The 27880-nt window shown below is 42.2% G+C and overlaps 1 protein-coding gene across 2 annotated transcripts in view; it reads left to right on the plus strand.

The window, feature by feature from the left end:
* PRDM10 (PR/SET domain 10) overlaps positions 1 to 27880 on the plus strand; it is a 97880-nt gene that overhangs the window by 43586 nt on the left and 26414 nt on the right. The window contains exons 5-12 of one of the 2 annotated variants that reach the window (XM_046016870.1): positions 8070 to 8295; positions 10678 to 10919; positions 12605 to 12808; positions 17643 to 17715; positions 19724 to 19841; positions 23271 to 23400; positions 24145 to 24387; positions 26057 to 26068. In XM_046016870.1, the coding sequence (XP_045872826.1) occupies positions 8070 to 8295; positions 10678 to 10919; positions 12605 to 12808; positions 17643 to 17715; positions 19724 to 19841; positions 23271 to 23400; positions 24145 to 24387; positions 26057 to 26068 (1248 nt within the window). The remainder of the gene's footprint in view (positions 1 to 8069; positions 8296 to 10677; positions 10920 to 12604; positions 12809 to 17642; positions 17716 to 19723; positions 19842 to 23270; positions 23401 to 24144; positions 24388 to 26056; positions 26069 to 27880) is intronic. The other variant, XM_046016871.1, reaches the window with a different exon arrangement.

A 27880-nucleotide genomic window follows, 5' to 3' on the forward strand; every position in this document is an offset into this window, starting at 1 on the left:
CAATATACATTCAAGACTGTGATCCTTTCTCCACTTTGTTCTTTGAGAGTTTCTTGGTCCATTGCTTTTCCATAAATACGTTAGAATCAACCTGGAAGTTTCCACAAACGTCCTACAGGATTTCCACTAGAATTTCACTGTATATATGAATCAGATTGTGAAAAACTGTTTATAATTTTGAGACCTCCATTCTGTGAACATGATATATCCATAAATTTAAAATAAAAGTTAAAAAATTGTCTCTAGGTAGAGTCTTACAACATCTTTCAATAGATTTATTCCTAGATATTTGGTGTGTTTTGATGGTATTATAAATGGTATACTTTTTTAAAATTTTCATCTTCTAACTTTTATTTTGAATTTTCTTGATAATTAGTCATGTTGTCTGTGAATACTGACAATTTTTTTTTGTTTTCAATCCTTCCCAAACCTTATATCTTTTAATTTTATGTCTTTTTTGTTCTCTCTTTGGTCTTGTAGCTGGGATCTCTAATACATTGTTGGGCAGAAGTGGTGCTAGTAGGTTTCTTTTTTTTTTTCCTTCTTGCTCTTCGAGGATTTTCACTATTAAGAATGATGTGCAATATAGGATTTTTATAAAAAGAATACCCTTAATCAGCTGAAGAAAGTTCTCTTTATTTCTACCTTTTTTTTTTTTTTAAGATTTTACTTATTTATTTGACAGACAGAGATCACAAGTAGGCAGAGAGGCAGGCAGAGAGAGAGGAGGAAGCAGGCTCCCTGCTGAGCAGAGAGCCAGATGCGGGACTCAATCAGGACCCTGAGATCATGACCTGAGCCGAAGGCAGAGGCTTAACCCATTGAGGCATTCAGGAGCCCCAAGGATTTTCCCTATTAAGAATGATGTGCAATATAGGATTTTTATAAAAAGAATACCCTTAATCAGCTGAAGAAAGTTCTCTTTATTTCTACTTTTTTTTTTTTAAGATTTTATTTATTTATTTGACAGAGAGAGATCACAAGTAGGCAGAGAGGCAGGCAGAGAGGCAGGCAGAGAGAGTGAGAGGGAAGCAGGCTCCCTGCCGAGCAGAGAGCCCGATGCGGGACTCGATCCCAGGACCCCGAGATCATGACCTGAGCCGAAGGCAGCGGCTTAAACCACTGAGCCACCCAGGCGCCCCTATTTCTACTTTTTTTTTAAAGACTTTATTTGTTTATTTGACAGAGATCATAAGTACGCAGAGAGGCAGGCAGAGAGAAGGGGAAGCAGGCTCCCTGTTGATGAGCAGGGCTCCATCCCAGGACCCTGGGATCATGACTTGAGCCAAAGGCAGAAGCTTTAACCCACTGAGCCACCCAGGTGCCCCATGTCTACTTTTTAATGAGTGTTGATTGTTAATGATATTATTATTCATGCATATTGATTTTTGTCAAATTTTTTTCTGAATCTGTTGAGCTTTTTCTCCCCTTTTCTGTTAATAGAGTGAATTATAGTCATTGATATTTATAAATTAAGCCAGCCATGCACTGGAATAAGCACTGCTTGCTCCTTTTCATATGTGTCTGAATTTGGATTTGATGTGCTAATATTTTGTTTAGGGTTTTGCATATTTATTCAGTAGTCCATTGCGTTTTCTGCCAAAGTATTAGATTTCTTTTCTTTTTTTGATTTTTTTCTCTTAGAGTAGCTTCCAAATATCAAATCATTATATTGTATACCAGAGCTAATATAACATGTCAGTTATATCTCATTTAAAACAAAACAAACAAAACAAAGGTAGCTTTCATCTGATTGATTTTTTCTTTTAATGGCACCCTGAAAAGCTATATTATCATCATTGACTGTCTAGTATTCTATTTTAAGAGCTTACTATTGTTTATATTCTGTTTATTGTTTTATATGTATGTTACTTCCTTTTTATTCCTGCTACTGTATAGAACATTGCCATAGATGTCGTATCAGCTTATTCCTTAGAATAAATCCCCAAGAAGAAATGATGGAGACTAGAGGTATTCATATTTAAATTTATTTAAGAGCCAAGATTTTTTATCAAAGTGAAAAAAGATACAACTGTTAAAATCAGGGCGCCTGGGTGGCTCAGTTGTTAAGTGTCTGCCTTCTGCTCTAGTTATGATCCTGGGGTTCTGGGATCTAGCCCCGCATCAGGCTCCCTGCTTAGCAGGAAGCCTGCTTCTCCCTTTCCCACTTCCCCCGGCTTGTGTTCCCTCTCCAACTGTCTCTCTCTCTCTGTCAAATAAATAAATAAAATCTTAACCGTTCCCCCCCCCCCCGTACAAAAAGAAGTGTTAAAATCGAACAGGTTAAATAAAAATCCAGAATCTTAAATCTGAATTAGAATATTAGCATGAACTCATAATATATTTTCTCTTAAAACATATATTTTCTAGTTTGGGCCTCTAAAAATGTTTAGCCAGAGTCATCAGTCCAGTAGCAATGAGCCAGTGTGGTCTCTAGCACAATTTTCCAGTGAAAGAGATCAGGGCTGCTTAGGGAAATGGCAGATTCTAGCTCTGGGGCAGGAAGGCTGCAAGATGTGCCTGAAATGTCATGTCTTATCAGAATGCAAGGAAGTTAGTGAAAATTTCTGGGGTCCTATGGAAAGAACTCATGATCCAGCTTGAAAGGGCCAAAATGAGGCATTTGACCTGTAAAAACAGGAAAATATCTACAATATATTGAAATGCATTAAATATAATTTAAAATTCATACGTTTTTACTAATATTAAGAGAAATAACTCTGTCGATCTTTGAGGATGCTGAGGTACCACCACATTATTAAAAAAACTGGTAAATGATGGGAAGGAATCCAGCCTTTCTCTCTGAATGTTACTCAGGTAAACAATTACTTGATGAGGGAAATTTCTTTATAGAAGCATTCCAACTAATAAATAAAGAGGGGATGACTGGCTTGGAAAATCGCCATTTTTCATTTCCTAATGAAATGGGGATCTAGGCAATGATCATCAACCACAGCCTTAAAACCATCAGGAAAAAGCTGATGAGGCACTTTATAATGGATGGATCAGCCCAACCCTTGGGACGTTGTTAATATCACTAAGAAGAGAGAGCCATTCATTATAGGCCTCCTGGTATTGTGGACCTCCTGGTGTTGTGGACCTCCTCTTGCATTTTTACCACATATGAAGTATTCCTCCCAAAAAACTGAACCTGAATCTGATTGAGTCTCCAGATTCCACTTCCAGCTTGCAGGAAGCCCAGTACACAGAGTGGAACAAGTAAGAGACCCACAAGGATGCAATCAGCAAAGTCTGACTGTGGGAAGGTCTGTAGGACAAATGGCTTATTTCTTCCACATGTAAATTGTGAAGGAAAAGAAGGGGAATGGGAATTTACAGATTCAAGGAGATTTCACAGACATGTCAGTCAGATGCAGTATGTGAACCTTGTTTGGGTCCTGATTTCAACAAACTAACTGTTGAAACAGCAGTATGAGACAGTTGGGGGAAATTCTAACATCTACTAGATATTTGATGATACTAAGGAGTGACTGGGTTTTTAGATACGATGATACATAAAATATGTGAGTTCTTTTCCTTTCAAGATGTCTACGAAGTCATTTATGGATGAAAATACAGGTCAGAGGTTTGTTTCAAGACAACCTAGTGAGGGGGGACATGGGTGGGAGAATAGTTGACATAAGGTTAGCCAAGAGTTGATAATTGTCGAAGCTGAGTGATGCGTGAAATTTATCGGTGCTAGTCTCTCGGGTTGATACATGTTTGAAATTTGTTTTTGTAAATGGGAAAGTTATTTTGATAAGACTTTCTAAATGGCTTTTCAGATGCTGGAAAAATTTACATTCCCACCAACAATACATGAGAATGCCTGCTTCCACTCACCCTTGCCACACTAAGTGTTTGCATTCTTTTAAAACTTTGCCAATCTGATAGGCATTTTGGTGTTTTAATATTAAGGCATGGTTTTAATTAGAACTTTTGCTGCCACTGGCACCTCAAAGAGCCCTTCATCTTCTTTAATCTCTGGAAACAATCTGCTCGTTTCACATTTTGTAGTCAGATAGCTCTGTGAACCCTGGCATTACAAGGCAGTGTAACTATTAGCTTCATACCTTGCCGTACTGCTGTTTCCTTTCAACCAGCACGGTTTTTATTTCTGGTTGCAATAAATACCTCCAAGATTGTCAGTTTATTCTGTGACCTGGAAAAATTCTGGATAGAAAGTTAGAGTGAGAGTTCAACACAGTTGATGGGTACTACTCCCCCACCCCAGCCACTCTCTCCCTGCCTGCCCCCCGTCCCCCCTTAGCTAAAAGTTTCCTATCTTCAATTGCTTACAGTGGTAGCAAAATTCACTTGAAGCCTTTTTCCTATATGCATTCCCTTGTCCTTAAGAAAGGTACTGGCAGTCTCTAGACCTAGAAGCACAGTCTCCCCTTTGTTTGTGAAAGTGAACATGTGTGACTCCCCACACACTGAGAAGGAAATATGCTACACTGGTAATTGGTCTCAGTAGGAATCCAGAAGCATTCTGTGTGTTTGCTGCTGTCCAATGTAGTTTCATATTCCACTTCTCAGATAAATCGTATCCTGAAATGCATTATGTAATTTCAGAAATAATTACAGAGAGTGATATTAAGTGGGAAGGAGAAAGTATACCATAAATTTAACAAACTCATTTTCCCTTTTACCGTGTTTTATTGTGCATGACAAAGTGCACAGGATTAAGGTTGTTGTTGCTTCTTCCCTTCCTCTAAGTGAAATTGGCACACACAGCTCACCTCCTTCCCACCGGGCTGGTGCCTCAGGGGCAGGTGTGGTCACCTTGTTGCTCTGGTATTCAAGGCCTGTGTGATGTTTACCTCCTCCCAGTGCCCTCCTAGACCAGAACGGACTTAACTCCACAGGGCCGTTGTGATGTAGAGGAAAAGGCAGGGCAGAGTCAGAATTTGAATTCATCTCTGTCACTTAGGAGCCGTCTGGCAATCTTGCCTGGCTTCAAAGGAATTTACATACAGGCCTCGCTCTCCAGAAATGTCAGTTGAATTGGATTTATTCATTAAACAAATGCACAAGGCATGCCTACTGTGTGTTAATAAGGTTCAAGCTACCTAGAAATACACAGCGGCAACCTAGACGTGATTATCATGAGCCCCTTTGTCCCTTTCTAACCGCAGCTCACGTGATTTTGGTCTACAGGCAACCTGTGTTTCGCATCAGTTTTTGAACATAATGCTGAAGTGTTCAAGCCTTGTCTTTGCGACAGCCTTTTAGGGGAGTTCCAGCCGGGGTGTGTCAGGGGGAGGTTGTTGGTAGTGTTTTCATGTCAGCTTTCTCAGCAGTGGCGAGAAGCCAGCAGTAACCCTGTCTAACTGCAGTATTTCTAGCAGCATCTGTTGGGGAAAAAAATACATCACAGCTTCCCTGGGATGACTCTGGATTCCTGAATTCCTTCTTTCCCGTTGGCTCTGCAGAGAGATAATGAGTGTGTGTGGAGTCCAGGTGGATATATATGCTTTAGCTTGTTGATGGTGTGGTGACATTCATCACCAACGCTGGCCTGAAATTTAAGTGGCTTAGAATTGAGGGATGAGAACGGAACGGTGCTCTGAGACAGCAGGATAGCTTGGGAGCAGGATCAGGTGGGGGTTCGGGGGCGGGGGGTGCGGTGGCACCCGCGGTTTCATTGCCAGAAGTCTCCTGCTCTTTTCCTTGTTGAGTCTCACTTCCGTGGGTATTCTATTCTGTTTTTATTGACGTTGCAGCGTCTCCCAGAATTGTGTCCTCGTATATAAAGCCTCTAAAAGGCCCCGAGCCAGAGACAGAGAGTCACATGGAAGTCTGGCGCTTGGGTAAAATGGATGCGTGTTTAAACACGTGCACGCTGTTTTGAGGTAACTGGTTCTAGCCGCGCTCCCGGGAGCCCAAGTGTTTCCGATGCCTGGCAGGGGTCCTCAGCTGCTGGCAGGTCCGATTCTGTAAAAACACACAATGCTCTTTCTTCATGGAGCTTAAGAAGCTCTCAGAAGCACAACTGTAAAAGGATTTTCTGTGAATGCAGTAGAGTTCCTTTACACATCTGAAAGGACTGATGTCATTTCCTAAAGGGTCAAATGTATTTCTAGAATGAATCTTCGTCGAGTCCCTGCCAAATGCTCAGCCATCTTGTAAGGTTGTGGAGGACATTTGTGATATCTTGGTCCTTCAAGAACTTATGATAATAATCATCGATTCTTACTAACATTGCTCACTTCCTAAATGCCAGACACTCTACTACTGGCCTCACGTTCGTACTGTATCACTTATTCTTCAGAGCAGCTGATACTGTATGCATTACTGTGTCCATTTTACAGATAAAGAAACTGAGGTTCAGAGCTTCAAAAACTGAGGTTTATCCCCCGCCCCTACCCAAGTGGTGGGGCCAGGATTTTGATTCAAGTTTGTGTGGCTCCAAAGCCCGGTCTACTTCCCTGAGGTGCTGTTGGAGAGGCAAGAAGGGCTCACAGGAAAATCCATACTAATTGAAATCTAGATGGTGATTGGCAATGGATACAAAGCTATGAGGGCCAGATAATACGTGATATGTCGGAATCAAGATGCTAAAAAATCTTGGCAGATTGGAAGAATAGAAAAAGTGATAAAATGAAATACACTGGTGATAAATGAAACCCCCCCCCCACCACACACGCACACATTTAAGTAAAAAATCAGCTATTTAAATCATGAGGAGGAGTAAAATGGTGTGAGAGGAAAAAGGACTCAGGGATTTTAGTGATTTGCCAGTTCAAACTGGGTCAGCAGTAGAACAATGGCTGTCATAAATGCTAATGTAATCTGAAGCCATATTCATTAAGAAATGTGGAATCCATTAAGGAATGAATGAAGACAACAGGATGATGGGGGGGTCTGGAAACTGGGCCATGCGAACATGATTGAATGAATTAGGGGTTTTGGTCTTGAACTATTTGGAGACCTTCGTGTCTTCATGGATTCTGTCTCCCTAGAGGGGGAAGATGCAGGTCCCCCCCACTGATGCACACGGGGAGACCTTGGCCCCGCAGAACTGTCCCTGAACCATCCCAAATGATTCAGGCTGTCCGGTGAGGTGATGAAATGTTGGAGCAGAGGCTGAATGATGTTGTGGATCGGGATTCCAGCCTCTAGATGCTGCAGGGGTCAGAGCAGAGGAGAGTTGGGGAGGCCTGGAGTGGTCACGAATAGTGCGTGGAGAAACTGGACCACCGCCGGGTTTGGAAGATTGAAAAGGGAAGAACATTCTAGGAGAGGGCAACAACATAGGGGAAGATAAAAAAGAATGGAGTAGGCATTTTAAAAACTTGCTTTATTCATTGAACAGGAAAGGGACATGTCTTGAGTATAATTTATGGTACTAATTGGCAGGAGAAATAAGATTAAATAAATGAATCTGAGATCCCATGGAACCCCAAGCCACTTATTCGGGCAGGGAACTTTTTAAGGTGCCATTTATTTTTTTTGCTAATATATTTGGTAAGGTAGTAGTAACCCAATACATGCCCCACACCTTCTCTTATTCCTAAAAGACTAACTTTAGCCTGAAACAAATAAACATCTCTTTCACTTACTTAAAAACTTCAACCTTTCTGAAGTGTGTGAAAGGAGGCTGTTAACCACTCTGGGTGTTGTACCATGTGTTTAGTTTTAAACGCGAAGTGGTTGAAGATAGATCAGATCAATACATACACGGTGTCGTGGTTACCCTGAAAAGGCAGGAGGGACCCCCCGACTTAAAATTAGGTTCAGATGTTGAGACACAATACCACACATGCACTGAGAGGGTGTGGAAAGGTTTTAGAAGCCTCTGGGGAGACAGGGCACACCCCAAAGGATGGAGTACCCGGGTTTTCCTAACAGCTTTCCCAGAGGTGGGGCCGAAACAGCAAAAATGAAGGCGATCCGTTACAGCCTAGAGATGGAAATAATGTCTTCTTCAAGGTCTTGAAGGGAGCTGATGTGAAGACTATCTTCCAACCTTGGGGTGTGTGTGCACGTGTGTGTGTGTGTGTGTGTGCGCGTGTGCGCTGACCGAGAGCAAACGTGTGCTAACTTTATGGTTACTGTTTGTCCAGGCCTCATTACCAGTGCATAACCAGGTGTTACCTTCCATTGAGGGTGTGGATGGTTCAGACCCTTTGGCAACTCTGCAGAACTCTATGGGCAGACTGGAGGCCAAAGAGGAAGAAGATGAGGATGAGGATGAAGATACAGAGGAAGATGAGGAAGAAGATGGTGAAGACACGGACCTGGATGATTGGGAACCAGATCCCCCGCGGCCCTTCGACCCGCATGACTTATGTAAGTATGAGCTGTTCCTGGGAGGGTGTGTGAGTACGGGAACACGGTCAGTGTCGGCTGGGGGCTTCCTGTGTGCAGACACGGTGCTCCTTGTTCTGCACGCACCATCTCCCTCGTCCTCACAACAGCCTGGGAGGGAGGCACCGATGCCCTCGGGAGGGTTCTGATTAGACTGATGAATGAACGGAGGGTGGGAAGAGGCCGAGCGGCCTGCTCTGCTTCACACACACTCACAACAGGGGTGAGTGGTGGCTCAGGCACGGAGCCTGTCTCTGACACCAGCCCTGAGCCAGGGTGGTCAGTTTGTCTGGTCCTCAGATATTCCTGGAATGTTCTCGAATATCCCTGGAATGTCCTGCTGTTTCAGCTTTAACAAGTTGGCTCTGCTGCCTCACCTCTCTCTTCACAGTAACCTTTTAAACAGGCCTGTTATGTTCCACGCATCTGTGCTTTACATTTTCTACATTGTTTAATGCTTTCCAGAGTCTTAGGATGGGGTTGGTAGTGCTCAGTTGTTGTGAGAGTCAGGGTCCAAACACAGGTGTTCTGGCTCCCGTGTGCCCCTGATTAGCCACAACACTTACTGCCTCTCTGTACTGCTGCTTCGGGAGAGGGTGGAGGGTTCCTGCTTCCACCTGCCAAATTATTGCTTCTTTCCATCCATTTTCATGCTTATATGGCAAAGTTTTTATCTCATTTATTTGAGTTACTGACGCTGTTCAGAGCTTCGCAGTTTCCCCGTATATCCGGGACCTTCTGTGTGGTGATGGTGAAGCCTCTTTGCATGGGGCCAGCGCTCACCTCCATATCTAGTAGAGACATTATTAGATTTTTATTTTTTCCTTGAATTCATGAGTTTTCAAGGCAACTCCTTAGTCAAACACCCATACAGTGACTTTATCTTTACATTTTTGGAGAGTTGTAGAAATTGGAAGTACCTGTTTCCCAAGCCAAGTCATCACTCAGCTGGGTAAAATACAGTTGGCTAATTAAGTGTGTGAAAGGTCATGAGTATGATGCCTCTGGGGTCCAGGCACTTCTCTCTGTTTTGTGGCCATTTTTCATCTAGTTCTGGTGGTTAATTTACAGATGGGTGCCCCTGAGAAAGAGGCAGTGAGTGTGGATGCTTAGTGCTCAGGGATTGCTCTGAGAAGGAGCTGAAAATGAGCTCTGTCTGGGCTAGGCTAAGTGTGTCCCTCAAGACAATGAAGGATAGAATGCTAAATTCGTTCATTTTAGCATTACCTTCACACGATATGCATTGAAGTCTCAAATTGTACAGTGCTTTTTCTGTTTGAGTTAGACATGCCTAGACAATGAGGCTTCAGTGACTCTCTGAAGAAACTGGTTAAATGGTATTGTCAGGGTTTTTTAAAAATAGCTTTACTGAGATATAATTTACATACTCTAAAATTCAACTATCTGTCTTATCAGATTTTGTAGCATTTATCCTAATAAGCTCTTCTTTTTCCTTTTTTTCTTTTCAGATCTGTTATAATTGATTTGTAAATTTACTGGGCTACTATTTGACTTAATCTCCAGCAGAGAAATAAGTCACTGCCTGTGTATTATTTTTGGCAGGCACAAGCTAATTCTGCCTGATTTTAGAGGAGCAGGACAGGATTTTTTTTTTTAAGATTTTATTTATTTATTTGTCAGAGTGAGAGAGAGTGAGCACAAGCAGTCAGAGTGGCAGGCAGAGGCAGAGGGAGAAGTGGGCTCCCCGCTGTGCAAGGAGCCTCATGTAGGACTCGGTCCCAGGACCCTGGGATCTTGACCTGAGCTGAAGGCAGACACTTAACCAACTGAGCCACCCAGGCATCCCTTTTTTTTTTTTTTTTTTTAAGATTTTATTTATTTATTTGACAGAGAGATAACAAGTAGGTTGAGAGGCAGGCAGAGAGGGGAAAGCAGGCTCCCTGCTGAGCAGAGAGCCCAATGTGGGGCTCAATCCCAGGACCCTGAAATCATGGCCTGAGCTGAAGGCAGAGGCTTAACCCCCTGAGCCACCTAGGTACCCCTCCCCACTTTTCTTTAAATAAAGATTTTATTTATTTACTTATTTGACAGGGAGAGTGGCGGCAGAGGGAGAGGGAGAAGCAGGCTCCCCAGTGAGTAAGGACCCTCATGCAGTACTCCATCTTAGGACTCTGGAATCAGGGCCTGAGCTGAAGGCAGATGCTTAACTGACTGAGCCACTCAAGCACCTCACAGGACAGGATTTTATTGGTCTATGAAAGCTAGCATATTACAACTGAATGAGTAGTATAATTGTAGGAGTTAATTGAATTTTGGAGTTTGGGGATTTTTCAGGTTAGAACTTTGTCCCCGAGATTAAGTAATGTTGAGAAATTTGACTTTAAGATTTTCTTTCTTTTACAGGGTGTGAGGAGTGTAATAATGCACATTCCTCAGTGTGCCCGAAGCACGGCCCTTTGCATCCCATCCCTAACCGGCCTGTGCTCACTAGAGCCAGAGCGAGCCTCCCCCTGGTCCTCTACATTGACAGGTTCCTCGGAGGAGTGTTCTCCAAAAGGCGCATCCCCAAGCGCACCCAGTTTGGCCCTGTGGAGGGTCCCCTCGTCAGAGAGTCTGAGCTGAAAGACTGTTACATTCATCTGAAGGTAATTTATGCTTTATTGTATAGTTCACTCTTGTTCTTAATAACTTTTAAAAGAGCTTGTGTTTTCCTATGGGTTCTCTTAATTTAATTCTATAACCATTGTTTGCTAGTATTTTTCTTTCTCTGCTTTGTTCTATTTTTTATTTTTGTTTTTTTCTGTTTAACTTGTTTTGAATGGAAACATTCTCTCTCTCACCAATAAATTGGAGGTCAGCAGTCTCATTCCCCTAAGGCATTCTGTGAGTCATTCTGAGAGGTGTTGTTCTTAGGGGCTGTGTTAGCCTGCTAGAGTTGCTGTAACAAATACCATAGACTGGGAGAGCTTAAAGAACAGGAATTTATTTTCTCACAGCGCTGGAGGCTGGAAAGCCAACATCCAGGTGTCAGCAGGGTTGGTTTCCCCTGAGGCTTCTTTCCTCAGCTTGTCAACAGTCTCCTCTCTGTGTCCTCATGCCTTTACTCTGTGTGTGCAGAAGTCCCTGGTGTCTTTCCCTGTGTCCTGATCTCTTTTTCTTGTAAGAACACCAGTCAGATTGGGTTGGGACTCACACTAATGACTTAGTCACCTCTTTTTAACTTAGTTCATGCTTTAAAAGCCTCATCTCCAAATGTGGTCACATACTGAGTGGTTAGGACTTTAGCATATTAATTTGGTGAGGGCACAATTCAGTCCATAATAGGAACTTTGACAACTTTTTCTTTCCTTCTTTAAATTAACTTGACGTAGACTTATGTAATCTGCCGAGTACCAAAAAATTTTTCAGGAAAACCCCTTGTTAATTTTTGAAACAGATCTGTCCTATTGAGTCTTTTGCTAAAGAATAGTTCCCTGTATTGTAAAATATATTTATACCGATCTCTGTTCTTTCCATTTGATGCTTTAGCAGCCCTTGCGCTGTCTGCTTCTTGAAGAGCTACCCTGGAGAACCAAGAAAGGGCAGCAGGAAGGGAGAATCTTTGGGGTGTGTTTTTTGAGAAGTCATTTGCTGTCATGGGGAGGTTTTCCTTAGCTCAAGATCTTCAAGAAGGAATATTACTTTGGGGGCGCCTGGGTGGCTCAGTGGGTTAAGCTGCTGCCTTCGGCTCAGGTCATGATCTCAGGGTCCTGGGATCGAGTCCCACATCAGCCTCTCTGCTCAGCGGGGAGCCTGCTTCCCCCTCCTCTCTGCCTGCCTCTCTGCCTACTTGTGATCTCTCTCTCTCTGTCAAAAAATAAATAAAATCTTTAAAAAAAAAAAAAGAAGGAATATTACTTTGGAAAGAGAAATACGTATCACTAGGCTACTCCTTATTAATGAATGCAGTTGAATCTCTGAAGTAAGCAACTTGTAAGGAACCAGAGAGTATTTTGCTTGCATTTCCTGGCTTATTTATAGTATTTTTTGATGATTAATTAATGAGGAGGATCAGCTGAATCTATATGATGAGATTGGTAACTGGAACATTTTGCCAGGTGATTTTGCTCCAAGTGAGTCTTCAAAGAGTGGCCTTTTCCTTTTACATCTGGCAAGACACAATTCCTGGATCTTTCTAGATGCAAAAGGAAGAATCAGGATATACGGTTAATTTCAGGAGTGGTGTTTCGTATATTATTATATTAATGTATATCATATCAAAAGTTAGGCTTGTTTTTATTTTTTATTTTTGTTTTTTTGGTGTGGCTTTTTACTTTCTCTTTGGTTGCAGGTTTCTCTTGATAAAGGGGACAGAAAAGACCGAGATTTGCATGAAGACCTGTGGTTTGAATTATCTGATGAGACCCTGTGTAACTGGATGATGTTTGTACGTCCAGCCCAGAACCACCTGGAGCAGAACCTGGTGGCTTACCAATATGGCCACCATGTGTATTACACCACGATAAAGAACGTAGAGCCCAAACAAGAGCTGAAGGTACAGTGCTGGGTCAGTGGTACCTTTGTTAGGAATAGTCACCATTTAATGCTTTTCCTCTTCTTCTTTTCTTTTTCTCTGAAGGGGGATTCTTACAAAAATGGTCCTTTCCTTCTAATTCACTTCCTTGTTGAGTACCTGCTATGTACAGTACATTTACAATAATCCCATAAAAAAGTAATGAAAAGTACATGACTTTTGGGTCTGTCAAAGGCCTACATGAAGGCATTCAGCCCAGAAGTAAAGAAGTGGTTGTGTTTGGGAAGCAGACTGGTATTTATGATGGAGTTTGGGATTAAAGTTGGGGTCACTTAATGTTATTTCCATACTCTGAAGAAGAATTAGTTGGAAACAGGAGATCTTATAACATGGAATTTAGAGGTACCAGCTAGATTTCTTTACCTACATGCTTCATTTTACCCTAGGAATTTGATGAACTGACTTCTGATTTCAGGAATATATTCTTTGGGGATAACTCTGTAGAAATTTGTCTAAATATTAACTTTTGATGACATAATGAAAATCCTGTTGTGATTCTAAGGGAAAATTCCTGATATAGTTGAAAAAGAGGCAGGAAATGATTTTATCAGTACATGAACACTGAATTGCACAATGCTGCGATGTGGTGAAAGTGGCAGATAAATACCTCTTTGGGGGAGAACAAAGACCTAGACTTTGTTCAAAAGCTACACAAAACCTGTGTCTTTTTTTTTTTTTTAAAGATTTTATTTATTTATTTGACAGACAGAGATCATAAGTAGGCAGAGAGGCAGGCAGAGAAAGAGGAGGAAGCAGGCTCCCCGCTGAGCAGAGAGCCCAATATGGGGTTTGATCCCAGGACCCTGGGATCATGACCTGAGCCGAAGGCAGAGGCTTAACCCACTGAGCCTCCCAGGCGCCCCAACCTGTGTCTTTATAAAAGGAGAGTCACACCTCACATCATCTGTCCCAATAAATTCTTGATACCGAAGTGAATACTTCTCAGCTGTGGAGGGGAGATTATTTTCTCTCTTAAAAACTATAGAGGTAAAGACAGGTAGAAACAATTAAAGAAGAATGTAACAGTTGAGTGTAATGAACAACCAAAACACTACATGAGAAGGAAGCAACAGAGTGGGATAAATCTTTGTAATACACATTAAAAGGTTTAAAAATAAAAACTGAGTGGTGCCTGGATGACTCAGTCAGTTGAGCCTCCAACTCTTGATGTCAGCTCAGGATATGATCTCTGGGTCCTGAGATCAAGTCTCGTGTCAGGCTCCACGTTCAGCATGGAGTCTGCCCTTACTCCTGCTTGCTCTCTCTTTCTCAAAAACATGACTAAAATCTTTAAAAAAAAAAAAAAAGGAAAGAAAGAATAAAATCTGAGATGATTGGGTTGGGTATCTGACTTTGGCTCAAGTTGTGATCTAGGGGTCATGGGATCAAGACCCATGTCGGGCTCTGCACTCAGTGGGGAGTCTGCTTGAGATTCTCTCTCTCCCTCTGCCCCTCCCTCCCTCAAATAAGTAAATATTTGATATTTATAATAATATCTTTAAAAAGAAAGAATGAAAACTGGGAAAAGACACCTCTAACCTCTCTGGTATCCACATGGACACATGAATACTGGGAATAGGCTTTATTTGGAGGAGAAATCACTAATAAAGAAAGGTTAAAAATTGTTTTAATATTAATAATTTTAAAACCCTTAAAACAACTATGAGTTACTATTTTTTGTTAATTTAAGTTAACAAAAATAAATGGATATAGTACAGTGAATGTGAGGGGTTAAAAAATAGGGACATTTATCACAGAACTGCAATATTTTGTAGAATATTTCTGGCAGTATATAGTAAAAATGTTCTTGGCTGAATAAAACTAATCCTTGAAAATTAGTCTGAGGAAATAATTATAAACAAAGATAGAGCTAGATACATTCTAATTTTGTAATGCTGTGTTTCACTGATCCAAACACCAGTGACTTTAAGATGCACCATTATTTTATACATCATTAAGAGAAAATGTGCTGCTATTTAAGCTAGGTTATAGTGCTTATTTTTATCACCAAAAAGAGTAATTTTCTACTTACTCCAGGAGCTGTGTTAGACTTATTTAGAGATAATTTTGAAACCTTATTGCATTTCTGCATATTTAAAAAGGCACATACAAGCAAAATAAATTGGTTAACATATAAGCTGCCCTGTGTACAGTCTACCTTTTTAAAAACTAAATCACTTTTACTTTGTCGCAGATGTTTGTATTTTGTATATCTGTTGTCTTCTGTGCCATCAAGGTGTTGCTGTTGCTGTAGTATTTTTAAAATAAGTGAACCACTGTTGCCTTTGGGATATTTTTCCAGATGACTGATGGCGTTTCTGCACACGTTTTGACCCTGTGTTTTTCCCACTGACTGAACCCATATGTGTCTTTTTCCTCAATTAAAACACGTCTTTGGAAGTTCAGGGACTTTTGATCAAGTCATTAGGAAGGTTCCTGACAATTTGATGTTTGATGTATTAACAGAGGACCTGCAAGGTGATCGCACCAGCCTTGTATTGCTTAGACATTTGTTTTATTTATTCTGAGGGAGATGGTTTTTTTTTTTTAATCTTCTTTTGCACTGCTTGCCAAGTGTTAACAAGTCATGGAGTGCCAGAGGGGCACCTAACTGCATGAGATGAGAACAATGCAAAGAGCTTGGCCAGGTTTGTGCAGGAGCAATGAGCAATGAGTGAAAGAGAGCCACATCACAGTGATTGCAGAATGCCATGGAGATGGTTTTTGAGGTGTTAAGATATTAAAAATATACATTTTGGAATTGATGGACTAGGGTAGAATTTATAAGAGCAAACTGATAAACTATCTCAAAATCCAGCTATAGGTCACAGTCAATTAGAACTTAGACTCTGTCATAGAATATTATTCCACGCTGAAAAATGAACTCTCCATATAAATATTTCCTCATTGTTAAAATAGTGTTCCATAATAATTATACATGATTAATTCATTTAGTGATTAATATATTGAACTCCTACTGTGTTTCAGACACTTGGAAAAGATAGACCGGTGTCTATGTTCAGGGAACACGTATTCTAGAGGGGAAGTGGGCAGAAGGATGTAAGTGAACAAATACAGATGGCTGAATAAAACAGACTGGGGACACCGACCCCTTGGGCAGTTGAAAATCTACATGTGACTATTGACTCTTCAAAATGTAACTGTTAATAGCCACCATTAACTGAAAGCCTTACCAAAAACATAATAGTTGATTAACACATATTTCGTATGTTGTATGCATTATATACTGTATTCTTACAGTAAAGTAAGCCAGAATAAAGAACATGCTATTAAGACAATCATAAGGAAGAGAAGGTGCATTTATGGTACTGTGCTAAAAAAAAAATCTGCGTATAAGTGGACCCATGCAGTTCAAACCCCTGTTGTTCAAGGGTCAAATGTAATATCAAGTAGTGGTTAAGTGCTCTGAAGGAAGCAGATGGTACAAGAGGAGCAGATAGCAGGAAAGGGACCAGTTTACACATGCTGGGGAAGGGAGACGATAATGAGGCTGGAACAGGATGGGAGGGGCCGGCACTGTAGAAGGGTTGGGGAGGCAAAGGGGAAGAACCCAATAGTCTTAATGGTGGGACAGCTAGGACAAAGGTTGGTGTGGGAAAGCCCTGCGTCTGTTGGAGGAACTGCAAGCAGGCCCTCTTGTTGAAAGGTAGTGAAGGAGAGTGGTAAGAGCTAGAAGAGATCGTGAAGCCCTTTGGAGCCCATCATTGAGCACTGCAGGTTTTTTAGGAGTGAGAAGCTGTTTAAGCATGAGAATGATGAAATCTGATCGTGTTGTAAGAAGCCCTCTATGCTCCTGTGTGAAGAATGGAGGGAGCAAGAGTGGAAAGGGGGAATCTTACTAGGAAACCAACCAGGCAAGAGCTCGTCTTGGCATGGATCTTCGTGGGAGAAGCAGAGATGAAGAAAATCTGAGCACCTCTTGCTGAAGGATGACAGAACACTGAGAAGTCTGAGAAAACTTGTAGTTGTCACGTTTGAGCAGCTGGGGGAAAGGCAGGGTATTTACTGAGATGAGGAAGATGGGCAGGGGTGGGCGTGCAATAGGGAAGCATTTAGAATTCAGTTCTGGACATGTAAAGCTTGAAGTGTGTGAAACACACAGAATACCAGGTAGGCAGTAGAAGGTATGTGGAGGGAACAGATAGGGAAAGCCTGGGACGGAGATACTCATTTAGAATTGGTTGGAAATGGATGTGATCACTTTAGGGAAATATAAGAAGGCCCTGGACTTGGGTTAAGTTTTGAGGAAACTTACAGAGGAAGAAGAGCCAGACGAGACGGAGCAGAAGTAGTCAGTGGGGTAGGAGGGAGGAAGAGACTCAGGAGGGCACCGTTGCATTTGAAATCATCCTCAGGGATCCCAGCAACAGCCGTTGGGTGGAAGCCATGACGATGCCAGCTGTGTAAAAACCCGTGTTTACATACAGATAAAATAACCAGAAGAGGCTATGTTTTACTTTGATGAAGCGACTATTCGTAATTATCTCTTGTGAAGTTGTTCGAATAACAAAAACATTTTTTTTAAACAAAAACAATTTTTTTAAAAAGGAGAAAGAAAACACACGGTGAGTGTGTCTTGGCAAACACACTTCCTGACTGACCATCTGGTGTTAAAGAGATCGGCTCACGGTGCGATTTTGTTGTTTTGTTGTTTGTTTTTCGTGGGTTGTGGGAAGGCTGGGATTGTTTTGTGTAAGCGGGAGAAAGACTGCAAACGCGGGAGGAAGGTGTGCTGGTGCCCTCTAGTTCTTCATGCTGTACTTGGTTTTTGCAGGTGTGGTATGCTGCGTCCTATGCTGAGTTTGTGAACCAGAAAATCCACGACATTTCTGAGGAAGAAAGGAAAGGTGGTTGGGCTTTTTTTCTATTTTCCATTTCTATATGAATTCTAAATTGTATATATTATATCAGTATGCAACCTCCAGTTTTCCTATCTCAATATATTTAAAAGATATCCCAGTAGGTTTGGTTTGGTTTGGTTTTGAGCTACACATCCCTGTCTGATTTGGGGATCAAATGACAGGGACATATTTACATTTTGTTCCTGGGTGGCTGGAAAGTAGTATTTAATGTAATGAAAACCTCCAAATACTAAATTAGAATCTAGACCTGAGGATGATCTCTATCTAGATTTAATCATCTCTGAGGACATTGACAAGGCAGGCATTGACTTTTATTTTTAATGTAAATGTTACTGAAGTATAATTTATGTACAGAAAATGCACATATTGTAAGCATGCAGTCAGATAAATTTTCACAAAGGGAACACACCTATATAACGTGTACCCGGATGAAGAAACAGAATGTGACCAGTGCTCTGGAAGTCCCTCGTGCCTTCTTCACTCTTGGGTGTAACTAACATCCTGACTTCTAATACCATGGATATGGTATGCTCATATCAGACTTCATATAACTAGAATTCTGTATGTTCTGGGAATCTTTGGCTTGACATGTTTGTGAGATTTATCCACATTGTGTGTTATTGTAAAGCGTTCATCCTCATTGCTATTTTGGTAGTCTAGAGTATGGCTAGACCATAATTAATGCATCTCTTTCACTGTAGATGAAAATCTGGGTTGTACAGTGCAATTCTGACACTTACCTGGATTAGGTCACATTGTGCAGGTTCAGGGCTGAGTCTTTCAGAAGACTCTCTTCACTTCAGATACTCAGCCGCAAGCTCTGGCGTTCCCATGCCACATGCATTTCTGACCAACTAACTACAATTTAGGGAGCTAGAACCTCCTGAGGCTTGCTAATTTTCTAGAATGACTCACGGAACTCCGAAAAGTGCTATGCTTATGATTACAGTTTTATTATAAAGGACACATATCAGGACTAGCCAGATGAAGAAGTGCTTAGGGCAAGGTTTGTGTGGGCCCCAAATAGAAAGCTCCCATGTCCCATGTCACCTCTGTGGCACACTGATGTATGGTTACCAGCTCACCTGAGCTGCAGTGTCCAGAGTTTTTATTGAGGTGTCATGAAATAGGCGTGGTTCATAGAACCATTGGCTGCATGATTGAACTTGCCCTCCAGCTCTCGCTCCCTGGCTCAAGGCTCCAACCCTATAATCAGACGGTTTGACTTCCTGGCACAAGGAGCCCCCATCTTGAGTCATTTTAGGAGAAACTCACGTATGGTCAAAGACTACCACGATTGACAAAAAAAGGCACTCCTGTTATGTGAGCTATTCCAAAGACTCAGAGGTTTTTTGCCAGGAACCAGGGACAAAGGCCAGCTGAATTCTTTTTTATACAACAGGGTTGTTTCTAGTTTGGGACTATTTTGAAGAGTGCCACTGTGAACATTCTTACATAGGTTTTTCTTTTAGTGGGCCTATGTGCGTACTTCTGTTGGTGCACATTCAGGAGTGGCATTGCTAGGATTGGGTGTGCTAATAATCAACTTCAGTAGCTACTTTAACATTTTGTTAAAGTAATTATATTGGGCATTGACTTTTAAGTCTTTTTATTATAAAAGAGGCCTTCAGCTTTTGAACCCTGGTTCAGAATCCCTAAGTCATCTGGATGCAGATTTCCACGGTAGCACTTTTTGTCTTTCCAGTGTGGTGAGGCTGTGTGGGCATGTGTGTTGGGGAGATGGGAAACGGTAGTAGGACAGAGTTCAGTTCTTTGATGTCTTACATGAATATAGAAGAAAATAAGATCCTAGAAACTACTCTTGTCAAAGTCTAGCCTTTGATTTTCCTAACAAAAGAGTAATGCAGATAGCAGACACTATGTTTGTGAGCACCGGGCTTCATGAGATGAGAATGGTTGGGACACTGGGCATTTGAGGTCTATTGCTGTCTCTTGGTCATCAGCCATTATGATTTCTCTCCTGTGACTCCAGTTCTTCGTGAGCAAGAGAAGAACTGGCCCTGCTACGAATGTAACCGCCGATTTATAAGCTCGGAGCAGTTGCAACAGCATCTCAATTCCCACGATGAAAAACTGGATGTGTTTAGCAGGTATCAGAACATTTTGCAAAATTGGGTGTTAAAGGTCCAGATTCATTTCCATATTGTCGGTCACCTGAGTGTTTGTTTCTGGGTGTTTCTGTGTGTAGACAGGTAATCAGGTGGGCCGCAGAGGGGAAGTTCTTGTATGTCATTTCCCTTTGCCTGCCCCCATCCTCATCTACTGTTGGTTTCTTTTCTAGCATAATCAGAGTACCCAGCAGTAGGAGATCCTTCCCCCTTAGTTGCCTCCTCTAAGAGATTCTGGGATGGGAATTCTTGAGATAGCACACAGTCTGCATGTCTGATGTGCAAACTTTTTTCAGAAGTAGGATTCCTTCATCACACTAAATCATAGGTTTCATTCCATAGTACAATAAAAATAGATAAGTGAGAATCCTGTAAGTTGGGGTAGGCAGGGGCCAGATCAGGTAGGCCTTATGGGTCATGGTAAGAAATTTGGATTTTATTCTAGGTATGATAAGTCTTTAAAGGGTTCTGATCAGGGTGTATCTGTGATGTGAATTTATGTCGAAATGTCATGCTGGATGAAAATTAAAATGTTACTTGTGCTTTCTTTGGATCAAGAGTGAAGACAGGGAGTCCAGTTGGAAGCTATTTTAATAGTTCAAGTGAAGAATGTGTATTTTGGAATGCGGTGGCACCAATGGGACACCATCAGGGTTGCCATCTTTTACAGGATTCGAAAAGAGAGGAGATGGAATGACACGGTGTTTAGGAAAGTGGGAAAATCCATGTTCTAGGGAAGGACGTATGACTTCCTCCAGTCATACCGTTGAGAGCTCTCCGGAGGTTCATGGTTCATGACGCTAAAGTGAGACCACTAGCATGGCTCTTTGTCGTTGTCCAGTATCATTTGCTGCAATGATGCTGGTGCTGAGCAGCCGGGGAACAGGACGGCACACTGTGGTGGCTTTGCCAACACAGCAGGAGTGATGGGGCAGCAGTAGAGATGGCAATCGAGAGGGAGCGGTTATAGCGGTTACAGTGAATGACTTCGGGGTTTATGTGTGCAAGAAGGGAGAGAAAACATCAAGAGGTTGTAGGACTGCAAACAGGTGACAGAAGGACTACACTGGAGGTGGTGGTGAGATGCAAGGATTGTTGAGTCCAGGGATTTGAGGGTGTGAGCTGGAAAGCGAGAGATAACGTTGGAGTGGCAATGCATGGAACTGAGGTAAGGGGGCGGGGCTCTATACTTACGGAGGGTAACCGGTCTAGGATATGACTATGGGAGCCATAGGAGGAAATGTCTGAGGTGGGTGGAGGGCATAGTGAGAGGGAAATCACTCCCTGTCAGGTGTCTCTAGAACTCTGTTCATGGCTCTGTTATAGCACTTTCTATACTGTGATTTTTTTTTTTAAAGATTTTATTTATTTATTTGACAGAGAGAAATCACAAGAGAGGCAGGCAGAGAGAGAGGAAGGGAAGCAGGCTCTCCGCTGAGCAGAGAGCCCGATGCGGGACTCGATCCCAGGACCCTGAGATCATGACCTGAGCCGAAGGCAGCGGCTTAACCCACTGAGCCACCCAGGCGCCCTCTATACTGTGATTTTTTGGTTTGTGTGCCTGCTGTCTCTATTAGACTTCTGAGGGCAAAAACTGTCACATATAACTTGTCTTTATTGCCTAGTGTGGGGCGTGACACATGGTATATAAAGACATTTGTTGGATGCCTATTAAAAAGAAATTGGAGACCATTAGGAAAATTTGGAACTTTGACTAGATTTAATAATACTGAGCAACTATCAATTTTTTTAAAAGATTTTATTTATTTGACAGAGAGAGAGAGAGATATCACAAGTAGACAGAGAGGCAGGCAGAGAGAGAGGGGGGGAAACAGGCTCCATGTTGAGCAGAGAGCCCAGTGAAGGGCTCTATCCTAGAACCCTGAGATCATGACCTGAGCCAAAGGCAGAGCCTTAACCCACTGAGCCACCCAGATGCCCCACAACTATCAGATTTTTAAGGTGTGATGATGGTATTGTGGAATATACATGTGTATATCTATCTATCTATCTATATGGAATATAGAAAAAAGAGTCCTTGTATTGTAGAGACATATTTGTGGAAATATTTGCAGTTGAAATGATGTCTGGAACTTAGTTCAGAATAATCTAATGGGTAAGTGTGTGGGGGAAATAGTGGGGGTGGGGTGGGGTACAGTGGAATAAAATTAGCCATGAGTAGCTAAGTATTGAAATCAGGTAATGGGCACATAGGGTTCATTGTGTTCATTGGGTTATACATTTATCTACGTTCAGAATTTTTTATAACAAAGAGTCTTTTAAAAATTCTGGAACAACACATAATTTTTGTTAAATTGCTAAATAGATAAGTGGAGAAATAAAACATGATCTGGTCAATTTTACACATACCTCTCACACACATCTTTTTTCTTTTCTTCTCCCTTCCCTGCCCTCTCCTCCCCTTCCCTTCCCTTCCCTTCCCTTCCCTTCCCTTCCCTTCCCAGTATAGTTAACATACAGTATTAGGTTAGTTTCAGATGTACAGTATAGAGGTTCAGCAGTTCCATACAATACTCAGTGTTCATCAAGTAAGTGTACTCTTAATCCTCTCACTCATTTATCTTCTAAAAGAGATTTTAGGGGCACACTTCCTGAATTCCTTTATTGAGGAATTTTTATATGCTAGGAATCTATTAAAGAAGATAAAATTTACTTGGTGTTTACAAGGCATGTTATGGAACAGTTGACTTAGAAATTTGTTTTGACCTGCCAGAAGCTTATAGCAAAACAAGAAAGTTCTTTTGAATCTAGCCACATTTCTTGGAAGGAACAGGAAGTGAAGCACGGGGGAAAGAGGGAAAGAACGGAATCTTTTCTCTAGGAACGCACTGTAAGGCTTTGCGTGTTCTGTCCTGTCTGCATTTCTCACATCATTTCAGAGATATGTTTGTGCTTTCTAAATTTTCAGTAACAAAATGGTTGTCAGTGCTCTGAGTTTTCAGTAGCTCCTTTTTTCTGAATAATTTAAGATATGTCTGGGGTATATAGATGGCAGGGATGAGATATTTAGAAAGTGTATATTACCGGGACGCCTAGATGCCTCAGTCAGTTAAGCAGTCTACTCTTGATCTCGGGCGGTATAATTGAGCCCTACGTTGGACCCTGCATTCAGTGCCTGGAGTCTGCCTGTCCCTCTCTCTGCCCCTCCCCTGCTCATGCACAGGCATGAGCATGCTCTCTAAAATAAATTTAAAAATCTTAAAAAAAAACTTAAAAAAAAAGAAAGTGCCTATTATCAAAATGATTGTTGCCAGTAGAAAAAAGAATCAGGAAAAGTAATAAAATGGAAGGAAATCAAGATTTGGGGCTCATCAGCACCGTCGAGGGAAAATACTTGTTAGGGAGTACTGTGTAACCATGATTGTTTATAACCTAATCTTCTGTCCCCAGAACAAGAGGCAGAGGAAGGGGACGAGGCAAGAGGCGATTTGGCCCTGGTCGACGACCAGGACGCCCTCCAAAATTTATCCGCTTGGAAATAACCAGTGAAAATGGGGACAAGTGTGACGACGGGACACAGGTACTGGGGGGACGAAGAACTCTGTGTTAGATGCCTGCTCCGGGGATTTGGAACTATTACCAGGCTTCAGTACAGATACCTCCTGGAGGCTAATGGTCCTGCCATGTCAGAGCTTGGTGGCTTGTTGATTAGGGGTTGACTGGGAGAAGGCGAGAAGAATGCATTCTCAAAAAACCCAGAACGTATTCTTGAATGTTACAACAAAAATCCCACTTTGTTGCCATCAAGATTTGAAATTGGGGGCGCTTGGGTGGCTCAGTCAGTTAAGTGTCTGACTCTTGATTTTGCTCAGGTCACGATCTTGGATCAAGTCATGATCTCAGGGTCGTGAGATCCAGCCCCATCTTGGGATCTGTGCTGGACATGGAGCCTGCTTAAGATTCTGTCTCTCCCTCTCCCTCTGTCGTCACCACCCCCCACCCCCCGCCACCAAAAAAAGGAGTTGAAATTGCTCAGATATTGTTGGGGGATGCTGTTTAATTAGTTTCAGTAGTTAAAATGGTCTTATTCCAGATGAGTTCTCCTGTCAGAGTCTTTTCCTCATGGAGCAATCTGGAATACCTCTTAGTTTTACATCCTGTGGATAGTTACCTAATCTTGGATAGTTTTCCCAGAAAGAGAATATTTTTTTCTGAGCATTAGGACTCTAGAGATTTAAAAAATATGCAGCAGTTCTAAATCCTAGCTGGCTCTCTAGCATGAGTCTCTAGCTGGGGAAATAATTCCTGGTTATTGCAATTTCAGGACTTGCTACATTTTTCCACTAAGGAACAGTTCGATGAGGCTGAGTCAGCTACTCTGAATGGGCTAGATGAACCAGAACAGACCACCCTCCCCATCCCTCAGCTGCCACAGGAAACCCAGCCTTCTCTGGAGCACGAGCCAGAAACTCATAGCCTACACCTGCAGCCCCAGCACGAGGAGAGCGTGCTGCCCACCCAGAGCACTCTGACGGCCGATGACATGCGCAGAGCCAAGCGTATCCGAGTAAGTGGGAAGCAGAGCTCCTCCTTCATGAGGTGCTACCCTTTCTCCAGTCGACTGGCTTTCTAGGTGCCATGTTTTCCCAACTCACTCACCATCCACTCTGAAATCTTGCATCTAGCCAGCCACACACTGGATCCCCTTATCTAGGAAGAATGTATTAACTACTTCTCCGTGTCTTTGTGTCCTGTGACAGCCTGGAATGGCTGGTCCTAGATTCCATCAATTTAGTGAAGGAATCACTTTGGCTTTTGGCAGCTTCTGGATTAGTATAGTTCGAGTAGGATAGCTCTCCAGATCCCTAACCTCACAGATTGGAAATGGGGAAATAAGTAGGTTTAATTATAATAATTATTTACACTGAAGCCACTCTACTCTGTGCCTAATGATAGCTCTCAGATTAATTTTGGGTACATGAATTTGGTTGTCTACAGTTTCCACGGGAAGACTGGCAAATGTCATTACTCATCATCGCAAAGGGACCCGTGTCCACATTGCTGTGGCAGGTAGAGTTTATACAACCGGGACAGCCTGAAGTTAAGTACCAGGTTCGGGAGTTGGTCCTTGTTACACTTCTGTGGCCTGTGTCTCAACTGTAGACCGTGCGGCCACCCAGCCTCCATGGCCTCCAGGTCAGATGTGTGTTACTCTTACCTCACAGAGAGCACTGGAGCCTGAGTTAGTTCCTGGAGGAGAGGCATGTGGAGAACAATAGGGTTTTGTGGGATAAGCGCATGTGTTGGCCAGTTTTCATCCAGAAAACGATGACTTATACCACTGTCTATGGCAGTGGTATATACTTTTATTGTACTTTATGTGTGGCTAGAAAGTGTTTTTTTGGTATAACTTTCTAGGCCTTACAGTTTAGAGAGATGTGGTTGTTTTGGCTCATGTTTCTTTTGGTCTTCTCACTTGCCTACATGTAGCTTATATTTCTCTTGGTCTTCTTGCTTGCCTGTAGACTGGAAGAGACCTTGAAAAATAGTCTACTCCATGCCTTCCTGTAAAAATACATTTAAACATTTATAGCAATATAATAATGTTGAAAGGTTGTCAGCCCTCTGAGGCTAAGTAGTCTTTATTAGGGTCCTATGATGGAAATATAATGCTTTTGGCTCCATGTATATTCTTTCCAAAGGCTGTGGAAACATATGTAAGTATAGACCAGAAAGGCAAAAAGGTATGAATTAATACCTTCCTAATCCCTCATTCTATAGTATTTCCCAATCTGCATTTTACTCTTGCTCCATGACTGTCTTTTCTGCTTTGGCCGTTCTGGTTTTTCACCAAGTCTGGAGAAATGCTTACAAGATTTAATTTTTTACAGGAAAAAACCCCCATAAAAACAATCCAAAATGAAAGCCCACACATGTAGTGAAGTCGTGGTTGTACGAGCCTAGTGTAGCTCTAACTGTGTTCGTATCCTTCAGTGCATTGGGTGGCTGGTTTGGGTACGAGGTTCCTTGAGTCAAAGCAAAAGCCATGTGCACTTGGCTTTTGGAGGTCAGTCTTAGTTGAGCTCTTGTGTTTCTTCCTCTCACACCTTCTAAAAATTAGGGCTATGTATTTTTTCATCTTTTCTCTCCAGATTGGTAATGACCAACTGAAGGGAAGTCTTCCAATCTCATTGGTAATGTAACTATTTTTCTCTCCTCTAATGCTGCCTGCTCAGTTGGAGCTGCAGGTAGGTTCGTTTCCTGTGTTCCACGTAACAGAACGTTATTGACGTGTTTGCTGACCTGCTGTTCTTTGCAACCTGTACTTGCTAAAACCTGGTGGAATCTACCGTAATTGCAAATCAGTCGATGAATAACTATTTATTTTCAGATAGACCGATGCATACATTGTGGGTAGCAGATTCCTCCTACCCCAAATGAAGGGTAGGACTAAGTGATCTCCAGAATCCCATCCAGTTCTACAACAATTTGGATGGCTTAGGGAATGGTAGTGAGATCTGACTGCATACTCTGCCCTGGCTAGGGACACCATGCAATCTTCCCATGAGTCCTCTCCGCTAGGAGCTTACTGTCTAATTAGGGAGAGAGTGCTCATGTAATGGATCTTAGAGTCAAGGGCTAAATTTGAAAGCATAGCTTGTAATTGCTATAGGAACTGGGAAGTGAGAAAGGCCAAAGAAATATGAGAAGGGGTCAGGGAGTAGTTTGTGGAAGAAGTGAGCCTTAAATGTTCTGGGAGAGAGACAGGAAGAAGTGGGCTGTTTCCAGGGCTCTTGGCCATAGGATCAAAGGCCAACACATAGGCATGTGCTTGGAATGGTTTTGGGACACTGTACATTGTAGCTTGACCCTAGCATGGGGTGCCAGTTGAAGGACGGCGGAGAGTGAGGTCCATTGGTAGGGCTAGCCCACTAAAGGCTTTGAAAGTCTGGTAGAAATAGGCAGAGGAGTGTTAAAACAAACAAACAAACAAGAGCCAAAAAACAAACAGGATTGATTGTTTTCTTTTTGGTATCAAGATCAAAATAATATGAGAAGTGATCAAGAATGAATTTCCTTTAGCTATTAATATCAAACTTCAGAAACATTATAGGTCTTTGTCTACAAAGTATCCATTGTCTTAGAATTCACGTCAATGTGAGTTGAACCCCCACTGCAGATGGCAGCAATCATAGCATTTTGGCACCCAGAATATCTTCTGGACCATATAGTGTCGTGTGCCTGGCTGATGGCAACTCAGGGGTCAGAAGATCTTTTTTTTTTTTTTTAAGATTTTATTTATTTATTTGACAGAGAGAGATCACAAGTAGGCAGAAAGGCAAGCAGAGAGAGTGAGAGGGAAGCAGGCTCCCTGCCGAGCAGAGAGCCCGATGCGGGACTCGATCCCAGGACCCTGAGATCATGACCTGAGCCGAAGGCAGTGGCTTAAACCACTGAGCCACCCAGGCGCCCCAGGGGTCAGAAGATCTGTAATGGATCCATTTGTGCTTTTTCTGCCACTTCTCATGGTTTCTTCTAGCAATGTGTGCCAGCAGAGCTCTGAGCTACACTGCAATGTAGAATTCGAGTAGAAATGGCCTGCAAGTGGGTCAAGGGGTGGGGACAGTTTCAGCGCTTTCTCTGCCTTGTACTGTGTAGATTACAGGAGGATCAGAGGGATATGGTCTTCAGGACTCCATGGGAATTAAAAGGACAACAAGAACAAGGTCTGTGGACAGAACTAAGACTGAGGAGCCCAGTGGCTGCTCAGTGATCAAGTGTCTGAGGATATTCAAACTAATCAGAAATGACAGAAGCCTTACTAGCATAATAGTCCAAAACAAAACCAGGTTCTAGATTTGGCACCCCAAGAAGAGTGGAATCCCCAGTGGGACCAAGAGCAATTGTACATTGTGTCTGCCCTTGGAAACCGTATCGAACTTGGATAAAGGAAATGATTCTTACATGCTGAAAGCACTCTAAATCTTGCATGTCTGAATCTCGGGATAGTATTTGTTTGTTTGCAATATTTCCATTAAGTTTTCAAAGTTGCCCGAATA

This window comes from Meles meles, chromosome 8, assembly GCF_922984935.1.
Source record: "Meles meles chromosome 8, mMelMel3.1 paternal haplotype, whole genome shotgun sequence".
NCBI lineage: Eukaryota > Metazoa > Chordata > Mammalia > Carnivora > Mustelidae > Meles > Meles meles.